Source organism: Antennarius striatus, chromosome 16 (assembly GCF_040054535.1).
Source record: "Antennarius striatus isolate MH-2024 chromosome 16, ASM4005453v1, whole genome shotgun sequence".
NCBI classification, from domain to species: Eukaryota; Metazoa; Chordata; class Actinopteri; order Lophiiformes; family Antennariidae; genus Antennarius; species Antennarius striatus.
The window spans coordinates 10,787,635-10,798,490 of NC_090791.1; the positions used below are offsets into that span (position 1 = coordinate 10,787,635).

Sequence of the window (10,856 nt, forward strand, 5' to 3'; positions counted from 1 at the left end):
ATACAGCCAGACAGACTGTGGACAGAAGCGATGTGCTCATGAGACTGTGAAGGAGGGTATCAGTTAAACAACAGGCACCAACATCATTATTTCATCCTCTGACATGAACTCAACAATGCCAGCCGTAGAGTCGCCACTTTGGACATTACCTCATTTATTTGTGTTCCTTACTCCTCCTCCAGTCAACTCACAAACACACACGCACCCCTCTCATTCCACCTCAGGATCAGAAATGGAATATTGATTCATCTTTTTGAGCACTACTGTTGGCCAAAGCACAGCACTCCTGTTACCTAGACAGTTTCCCATCGATCCCTGCTGGCGTTTTGATCAACCAGATGAATTCTGCGACTGAAAGTTTTCAGAACTTGAAGAAATGACTAAACTCATTATTGCGGTTCTCAATTCCTAAGGGTTAACCAAACAGTTAAAAATTCAAAAACTCACAAAGAAGCAGAAATCTTTTGCGACATGTTAATTCTTAAGCATTCAAGTACAATACCCCACTCATACTTTTTCTATACTTGATTTTTTATTTCTTTTATCATTCAATTTTGTCCATAACATTTGATCATCACTGCAGATATCTAACTACAACACTCCTAACATTTTGATTGCAAAGTTTAATCATTTTCAACATTTTCATCTTCGTCATCAACATTTCTTCTGTTGTCTCCTCTTTTTTCACTGAACATTCATTCTTCTCTTATACCCTGACTGGGTCAACACGACATTTCAGTTGTTTTCCATTTTGATTGTTTTATCACTTTTATCATTTAAAGCAATTATGATATGGTTAACATTTCTTCTTCTTTTTTCATTTTCTCTCTACTGCTTAAGATATCATTTGAATATTACTGCAAGATGTCCATTGTACAGAAATAGCATCTTTTTTTTTTTTAACCATCTTACAGCTATTCCTTCTGTTCTTGAGTGAAGAGATTTCATATTCCCTGACAATTCACATTGAAAATAGGTTGGTACTGCTCACACTGGAGAAATCAGTGTAAATGAGGCATATCATCATCCAGGCGTATCGCATCTTGAATGCCACACCAGTATCACTTTAGGGCAAGTCTTCACACAGAGCTGTGTGACAGTGTACACTTAAACGCTGATGAGACTCATAAATATTCCTGCCTGGGCTGTTTGGGATTAGACCAACTGGGCGCAGGAGGAATAAAATCTCAACCTCCACCATCCCATCTAAACCTCCTGTGGTGCAGTCTGGGAAATGCAGTGAAGAAAAACTGTAAAGATGTAAACACTCATGTTGTTGCATGTATGGCGCACTTCAACATACACACACCTACATTTCTACTTTTGCATCCCATTACTGGTTTAAAACAGATCAGGGCTTTTTTTTGTGTGTGTGTGCCATGTTGTTTGAAGGCAGGCAGCTTTCCCAGATGATTCCATTAAATCTCCCCCTCAAAGCACAACATTATCCTTCCTCCAAAGTGCTCCCATTTCAGATAAATTTCTCTCCCTCCCTCTCAGGTGCCCCTGGCCACCATCAGGGTGATTTATTCTGCAGGCTCAGTGCATTGCCCCAGTCTTTCTCTGTCTAACAGGTTACTTTCACTTGATAACTGCCAGAAATGTCAGCTATAAAAATCTGTAAAGGAACCAAATGGAGTCAGCAATACGAGCCCTTTCACTATCAGCTGGTCTGTGCTGTAAGGTGAGTACAACCCCACGTGGGTGGGACTTTCACATGTCGTTTTACGCCATAAATACTGGTAGAGCGTCGACCTGGTTAGTCGTCACCAGCGGAGGGAACAGGTCTCAGTGCGCAGGACTCCGGCGACTCATACATCATGTATTTTTGCCGAGGTGACTATGGGAATCTGAGCATTCTGGTATCGAGAAAACGCCTTAAGACGGAGACTCAACAATTAGTCGGGTTCTCTTTCCATCCACTAGTGATGAGAGAGAGTTCATTTTGAACTCAGAGAGAGTGAGGAAAGAAAGAGAGAGAAGGAGAAACGGCTGGAGACGCGCATCACTCCAGCAGGTCGTGGAAAGGATAAGGCGCGCAGGAACGCACCGGTAGGTTGAATTCCATCTGTTGTCACTGTTAAGCAAAAAAAAAAACCAAAACTGAGACATTTAAATTATTGGATTTTTGTCCCAATTTCAGATAAACACGTATTATTATTATTATAGTGGAATATTTCCGAATAGAGAACATAAAGTGCATTTTTATGATTTTTTTTGGAAAAATTCTCAGGTCAGAACTCAGGTCTAATGAGCCGTGCTCGTCCACACCTCAGACTCTTGAACAATAATATGAAGCACCTTGCAGCCTGGAAGAGACGAGGGTTTCAACTGTTTTAGTTCTCAACAACGGGCTGCGGGATGCGCGTCACTCCTGTGTTTTGAAGAGCGGTTCAGTGAATTTGCACGTCAAACATTTATTTTTGCAACACACATTCACAGCCTAGGGTTGCACCTTCTGACTTGTAAAGTTGTGAAAAATGTGGTATCCCATGAAAACAGGATCAGTTTGGTGCTGTCTTTGTGAACTTGTTGTAATTAAAGATACTGAAGTTTACTGGTTATGACAGAACTCATTGTTTAACGCTCTACTTTTAACATTAAGTTAATGTCCTTATCAAGACAAACACGGCAACATCATCCAATCAAATCAAATGAGTGTTAAATTGGTTGAATCCGATATATATAAGGTTGTTTTTTTTAAACTGACTTTAATCTAACAGCGCTGGAGCCTGTTTTGTTATGTCCTGTTCGTTTTGAGCACAACTTCCCATTAAATTTTTATCTTGGCCATATGCCCAGACAATTATTTTTTTTTAAAATTCTCCTCCCCAGAAATGAGGTATCTTTCCCTGAGTGCATCTATTGGTTGTTTTGAAGATGTATGGTGCAAAAAGTTGTCATAACATTTCTTGATAGCCATGGTTACTGTTAAGTATCCCATATGTTAATTGTGAATTTGTGTATTCCATTTCTCCTCGCAGCTTTTTCCTCCAGTAATTCAAGACTCCCTCCGTCGCCATGGAGAGCTCCGATCCGACTTCAATACCTGACATCATTATGACTTCACCTTCTCTCTACTCCAGCTACCCCTCATCCACCAATACCTCATATGTGGCCACGCCGATGCCCTTCGATGTTGTAATTGCAGTTGTGTACACTGTCGTCTTCGTTGTGGGTTTTCTGGGTAACGCGCTTGCCATCTATGTGGTGCTCCGCTTTGCCAAGTTGATGTCCGTCACCAACATATACATCCTCAATTTAGCCGTGGCAGATGTGATCTACATCCTGGGAATTCCCTTCCTGGGAACTAATAATGTGCTTTCCTACTGGCCGTATGGAGATTTGTTCTGCAAGGTGTGCATGACTGCTGACGCAATGAGCCAGTTTGCCTCCACCTTCTGCCTGACATTGATGAGTATCGATCGCTGCCTGGCTGTAGTACGTCCTATTCCCAGTAGGAAATGGCGTAAACCAGTAGTGGCCAAGGCTCTCTGTGTATTGGTGTGGGTTGCATCCTTTCTGACTGTGCTGTCAGTCACAATCTACGCACATGTACAGGAGGACTTCAACACCTGCAACATAACCTGGCCTCATCCGCCTAAGGTGTGGGCCATTGTCTTTATCCTCTACACAGCCAGCCTGGGATTCTTTTTGCCTCTGCTTGTGATTTCTATCTGCTACATGCTCATTGTCTTCAAGGTAATAACACAAATGAAATTTCAAATGCGTATCCAAGGTTCTGCTATTAGATTTCATAATTAATTTTCATTTCACTGTCTCTCTTTCAGGTGAGGATAGCAGGCCTGCGTGTAGGTAGGGGTAAAGGTCGTAGGTCAGAACGAAAGGTGACGCGCATGGTGATTGTCATGGTGGCCGTGTTCGTAGTTTGTTGGTTGCCCTTCTACACTACCAACATTGTTAACCTGATTTATACCATTCCTGAGGATAACACCACCATCTACTTCATCCTGGTCATCCTCACCTATGTCAATTCTTCTGTCAACCCGTTCCTGTACGCCTTCCTCTCTGACAACTTCAGACAAAACTTACAGAAGGCTCTGTGCTTCCACAAACCTAACGGTGTTGGTGCTGCAAACCGGATGGGAAGCAGACAGAACAAACCTAATGTCAACAACAATCTCATTTCCACAACCAGACATCACGCACAGAACGGACAAACGCAAACCATTCAGGTATTATACAACATTATCTGTGTGATTTATGTGATTTCTGTATAAAAACATGTTTTCTGATTTATAGCAAGATTTTTCTGTGGGACATTTCAAATTTTGAAGCAGTGAAAATAGATTCTGTTCCTGTAATTTGACACAGGTCAGTTAATAAGGGTGGACTTACCTTTATACTATAAATAAATAAATTATTTCATTCTATTTTATTCACAGTCATACTTGGTATCATGTTTCATAATTTCATTGATACAACTGACCCAAGCCAGATGTTCATTAGCTGCCCCTAGCATCAAAATGTTAAGTGACTTTTATATTCTGTGTGGAAATGTGAATTTAATAATAAACCAAATTTATGCAACAGATACGATGTACCTTAACCCCCATGAAGTACAACTATAATAATGTTCTCTGTTTTTATGCTTATTCTCATACTTCTAATTCTATTACTCATATTCCTAATCTCTACGTCTGTGTTATTGTTTCATCAGATGGACTGCTTTCAGATAGACTCTGAAACTGTAGTGAATGACCAGTGTTGAAATTTTCAAGATGACCCTCCACGTATTTGTGTTACATCATCAGCCTTCTCTTCCTGGATCTTCTATTGGAGGCTTTTTTTCCTGTTTTTTTATGCTTCTTCGGTTCTGATGGGACTTCTGTGGAAAGGACCAGAGGAGAGAAGACTACGTGACGCATTAAGAGCAGAGCTCTCAGCATTACTTAATGTAGTATTGCAGTATAATACTAAATACAGTACAATCATGAGACATAAAGTTATGTAAATAATTATGTTGATAATTCAATTTAGGTTTTATTTGTGAAACTGGTTTTGACCAGAGAGTTATTTCATTTTTGATTATATTTTAGGAAGAAGCCATGTGATCTGCTTGAAGTTTTATTTCTGATCGGAAACTGTACGTTTCTTCCGTCTTTACTTGTTGGCAATGTATTCAGTTTAATGTATATTTTACATCAGGAAGTATAAAATATGCACTATGCTGTCCACTACTTGGTGCTTTTAGTTCTATTAAATTTAAGCAGCAGAAAGCAAAAAAAAGAAGATTTCAACTATTATTTTCGATAGAGAACTATGACAAAAGTATTAATAATGTCTTAAGTCGTATATTTTGCTGAAGTGAAGCATTTCAGGAGGCCTGCAGGTAATTTATCCCTGCTGAACTTTTATCAGTTATAAACTTATATGTATGCTATGCATAACCCCTGACTTTATTTTAAACTCAGCCTTTGTTCTTTTCTTAACTTAAAAATTCACAGTATTTGATTTGTCTTGTTAACTAGCAAGAGTACTGTGCTGTTAGCTCTTGCCTAGACTTGTTTTCCTTTTAGTTTTGATGCTGTTTTGACTTCAGTGTCACCGTGAAGCTGTGAAATATGTCAATATAGTCAAACCAGGGTTTGTCCGCTTGCACATTTATCTCTTCTCTCTAGTGCATGGATGGACACCATGATGAAGTACAGAAGTGTTATCAGAACCTTGGCACACCTTATGATATCTTCACTCACTATTCAGCTGCTGGAGAAGGAGCTTTGAAGTTTGATACCCCCAGCATTTGGAAGTTGTTGGACAACATTGTTGCTGTAGCTGTTCATGAAAATTTCTATAAACTGTGTACAGTACACCATGTAAAGACAGTGGACTCTGGTGTAATAGAATCACTGGGAATTGTAAAATAATAGGTCATTTTAAATATGGAGTAATAGTTCCTTGATAATCACACGTATAAAACAAAATGCTCACATCTGCTCACTATTCATAAGTAAGTCCTGTACTGATTCTGCACAGCACAACGCTGCTGATGTGTGGCTGCATGAAAGAAAGCTGTTGTGTCTTCCATCCCTTTAATGGGTGGTTGATGTTTGCTTGTTTGCTGCTTCTGAGATTCATCACTCTATTTGGTTTATGTTTGTTGTTATTGTTGTTGTTTCCAGTCAAAAGAAAGTGGTAGATTTACACTATATAGAGGAGGAAGAAGTGTTTTGTTCTCTTCAGGTTTAGTCATTGAAACAAATTTTGATGTGTTATGTAACCCCATGTCACAGGAAAAAGTGTCAGTAGAAGGAGAGGAGGCACTTCAAAGTTTCCCTGTGAGTTTCTCTTTCATTTTTCTTTTTGGTGGTGGCATTTTTGTTTTATCAGATTTATGGTCAAGCAACCTTTCCATTGTTACACAAATAAATGCAAGACTGAACAAGGGGTGAAAATAATTTTAATTTGTTTGGGGGGTTTTTCATCATGAAATACTTGCACATACACAGCATTGCTCATCCTTTTCATAATCTCCATAAAATATCTCCATATTAGTTATTTGTACTGACTAGAAAGGGATTGCTCTTTCAATACAGTGACAGCATTAACTTTTTATCAACTGAAGATGATGATGTCATTGTGAATATTGGTGACAAATGGTTTGTTAGGATAGCTGTGAATTGTTAAAAAAAGATCATCTTTTAGAAAAATCAAAGGGTTGCACAATATTGAGCAAAAAATTAGACCCATGAAGACAGGAGGTATGAGACACCCTCAGGACAGCAGCCAACAAGTTGTCATGGAAATGAGTAGAATAAACAATAATTCATGATGAGCAAATACACATTTTGCATCATTCCTGTTATTTACTTATGATTAGCCAAAGAAAGAACACAGAGTTATACTTCAAAAGTTTTCATTATAATAGGTTAACATGGTTGACAAAGAAACACAATAAGTAAAAAAAAAAAAGTAAATAACAAGGCCAGTCCAACATAAGGTTTATGAAATGTTACAGGGAGTTAAACAGAGAACAAAAATATACTTTAGAAAGTTCTCTGTGCTGGAGAAATAATATATATATGAAGTATAGCTCCAGAATAGTTGATCAGACTTTAATTTCTGAAATATAATAAGGACTTTCTTTTAAAATTGTTTGCTGATTAGTAAATACCATATTTGTGTTGACATTTCATTGACTTGTACAGTGCTCTATCATACCACATACTGATAGAATGATAGAATGTGCTGCTATACAGTAGCCTGTAAATTTATACTTAACCCCTGTGCCATAATGTAAATATCTTTATCTGTCCATCATTTTCCCTGATTAGTGCTATTTCCTCTTTTCCGCCGATGATTGTTGTTATTTAATCAAATTAATCATAAAAGCTTCTTGACTGATACAGTATCCAACATTATGTACAGTAACTATTTATGTGTTTGACCTCAAACCTACCAACAATTTTCTTTGTGAAGCAAACTCAGTGCATTAATTATTGCTTTTAATTATTAACAGTAATTATTTTAATTATTGACAGTAGTTCATCATAGTTAATCATGTGGTGGATGATGATTCAGTACTGATCAGGTTTGATTTCTTTGAAATTGTTGTTCATCTTTGCATATGTCTTCAGTGTGAAAACATAAAATTTATCATTAAGGGGAGCAATCATCAGCATTACTCTCAATCCCTCGTTTGCTTCAAATTAGATTAGTCACCCTTGAATGCTAATTCTGTGTTTTTGGGCAGCTTTGATGAAGTTTTAATTTTCATGTTGTCGCACGTTGGCACTCATGTCTCAGTTTAACGTCCAGGTAATCAATCTGATTTATTTAAAATAGAAGCTTATTTCAAGTGACCTGCATTCAGTCAAGACCACAAAAAGCTGACCACACATGGCCTTTTAGACCATGTCATCGAAGGGGTGAGCACTTTGCGTCTTCAAATAAACTGTGTCAGTATGCATGATGTGGTGAGAGAGAGGAATTTAAGCTTTTATTTTGGTAAAGGGTGGTAAAAACACCAGCACACAATTAACAATATATGTGAGTCATCAGCCAGCTCAATTAAATCAGGTCTGTAGTGGCAAGTTGACAATTGGCGGTATAGACATGATTTAATTGCAGATGCTGAATGCTATTTTGACAGCAGTATGTATGTGCACAGGATTTAGACTAATATCATAATGCAGTGATTACAGAGTTGGCAATTAGTGCTAAAAACTGTCATTCCTTTAATTCTTCTGGCAGCATCAGAGCTTTAAACCAGTTCCTCACACAGGTTTTTGTTTGATATTCGTCTGACTGTCTGTCACACTGAAATCACCCCAGTGGCTAAGTCGGCGACAAGGTTTCAATACGTCTCAGTGCTTTGTGTCATGACCCCGAGACTCCAGTCACATAAATGTTCCATCTGAAGATGTTAAGAAGGGCATTCACTTATTAATTCGATTGGGCAAGAGATAGGGTTCCCCCTAGATAAGCCGCCAGTTCATTGCAGGTCCACACAGAAAAAAACGCCCACTCACGCACACACACTCATACCCACAGTAACTTTAGAGTGGCCAATTCACCTGAATTTAATGTTTATGGAGGTGGGAGGAAGACATAAAACAAGGAAAGAACCCACGCAGACATGGAGAGGACATACAAACTCCACACAGAAAGGCCCCAGGAATCAAACCGAGGACCTTGCTGTGAGGCAACAGCATCAACCTCTGTGTCACCATGCTGTTCTAGTGTATTTATTCAGTGTGTCAAATGAATAAATGTCTTTGTTGACAGAATTCAAAACAAAAATAAATAGAAAAGCCAAAAGGTCATTTATGTGTGTTTTACCATTAGCTGGGCAAATTTTTATACTCTATGAAAACTATTAAATAGTTTTTTGATTTATGCCTTAGACATTACATATTTATAGACAGAGGTTTGCTTTTATTTTCCCCACATGATATGTTGGGGAGGATGAAAAGAAAACATTACAAGAAAAACCTGTTTCACTTCCCGCATGGACACATGAGTATTTAAGATAGACTTCACATACCACATCTATCTGTTAATCAAGGTGGAACAGGTGAGAAAAGTCACCATTACCTTCTTGTCTTCAGGCCATGAGCTCCTCATTCACAGACGTATGTCTAAGATGGACAGCATCTATTATGAAATCTGAAAATTGCAGTGAGCTTATTACTCTTGCATTGCAGAGTAGAAAACACATTTGTATTGTCCTATTGTCAGTGCATTTCATACCTAGGCCTTCAGTGATGGTAGATACAAGGTCTATTTTTTGGTTTACAAGAATGAAAACTGAATGACAAATGAAGTTGGCCTGAGGTTGGTACGATGATGCGATGTGTAGTGCTGTTGCCTCACAGCAAGAAGGTTCCAGGTTCATTTCCTGTTTGTTTAGAGTTTGTATGACCCCCATGTGGGTTCTCTCCAGCTTTCTCTCACCTCAAAAATATGATACTTAAGTGGGCTGGCCATACCAAATTACAAATAATGTAGCGTCATATCTGGGGTGTATCCCAGCTTCCATCAATATCCAGCTGGGACAGGTTGCAGAAGACCCGTGACCTACAAGATGGATAAGCTGCTGTATGAGACGATTCCGATTATCTATTCTACAAGAAAGTGGATGGATGAGTATCTGGCTGAGACCCAGCCCTCTATTAAAGAGCTGTCACTGCTGCTTTCATGAGCTTATTTATGAAGAACCTCCCTTGTGGATGCTGGTTCTGTTCAGCGTGTTTGTTGATGCGTGGAGCTGTTTAGATGAAGCCGTGACAAAGACTAAACACAGACACCCCCCCCGCAGGGATTCATCCCTGATGGCAGCATCTGTCTCCTTCAATATAAACACAAGGCAACAGATACAAACACCTAGCAAGGCCTGTTAAACATGAATGACAGTGTGTGTGTGTGTGTGTGTGTGTGTGTGTGTGTGTGTGTGTGTGTGTGTGTGTGTGTGTGTGTGTGTGTGTGTGTGTGTGTGTGTGTGTCTGTGTGTGTGTGTGTGTGCTTGTCATGAGCCATCAGGTGAGGTCTCCAATCAATCTGCCATTTCTTTTCTTCATTGATTTGTTGATTTGTCTTAAAAATTAGAGTAAAATGAAAAAAAAATTCCATTTGTGAAATGAGGGCTGAAGAAGTGAGTTCGTCGGCAGATGTTGATGTGCTTGTGTTTCCCAGAGGAGCTGATGGAGGAAATGATGCTCTGAGCCATTAGCAAAGGGGGACTGCAGGATTAAACTGACTGTGGCTGCTGGGTTTTCACCACAGTAAAGCTGTGATCTCTGACTGGACCTCGCTGGATATAAATTAATGTTTGTGGCCCATCAAGAATGAAGTGCAAATGATTTTAAACATTTTAAACCTATATATTTACCTATTTTAATGAAGAGTAACACAAAAACCGTTGTTACAGTTATTAAAATACACTAATAACTGTACATTATATACATGTATAAGAGCTCTTATACACTTATGTATAGAATTACTTTAATCCATGCCATTTAAAAAGAATTCTAATATTTTGTAATTAAATATATAAAGTACTGTAGTACTACGAATAAGACTTTACTCCCTTCTTTCAGTTGGAGAGGGCAAATTCACCAATGCATGAGATGAATAGCTTCCGATGTCATTTTTGGTAGAATCAATAAATGCAACTCAATAATCATGTCACTATGACAACCAAAAACGGTAACAGTAGTTGGCTTTATTTATGCCAAAACAAGTAATTGTTTGGTAATTATCAGTTGATGAGAAAGGCAGCTTTAGCTGAAGATAATTTTGGTCAACAACATAAAAAATATTGGGGAAGACTAAGTTTTAGTCTTTCCTGCTAACATTTTTTGCTGCAGAGGAATTAAATCAGTGTGATGCTCAAA

The 10,856-nt window shown here is 38.5% G+C and overlaps 1 protein-coding gene across 1 annotated transcript; it reads left to right on the forward strand.

The window, feature by feature from the left end:
- The first annotated feature begins 1,778 nt into the window (after positions 1–1,778).
- Positions 1,779–6,897, forward strand: LOC137609189 (somatostatin receptor type 5-like). Its single transcript, XM_068336031.1, has 4 exons — positions 1,779–2,052; positions 2,985–3,702; positions 3,792–4,196; positions 4,682–6,897. Exons 2-4 carry the CDS (start codon positions 3,022–3,024, stop codon positions 4,730–4,732), a joined length of 1,137 nt encoding a protein of 378 aa, XP_068192132.1. The 5' UTR covers positions 1,779–2,052; positions 2,985–3,021; the 3' UTR covers positions 4,733–6,897.
- Positions 6,898–10,856: the final 3,959 nt, after the last annotated feature.

Coding starts and splice junctions, on each gene's coding strand:
- LOC137609189 (XM_068336031.1), top strand. CDS start 3,022: ATGGAGAGCTCCGATCCGACTTCAATACCTGACATCATTATGACTTCA. Junction 3,703..3,791: donor ACATGCTCATTGTCTTCAAG/GTAATAACACAA, acceptor TCTCTCTTTCAG/GTGAGGATAGCAGGCCTGCG. Junction 4,197..4,681: donor GACAAACGCAAACCATTCAG/GTATTATACAAC, acceptor TTGTTTCATCAG/ATGGACTGCTTTCAGATAGA.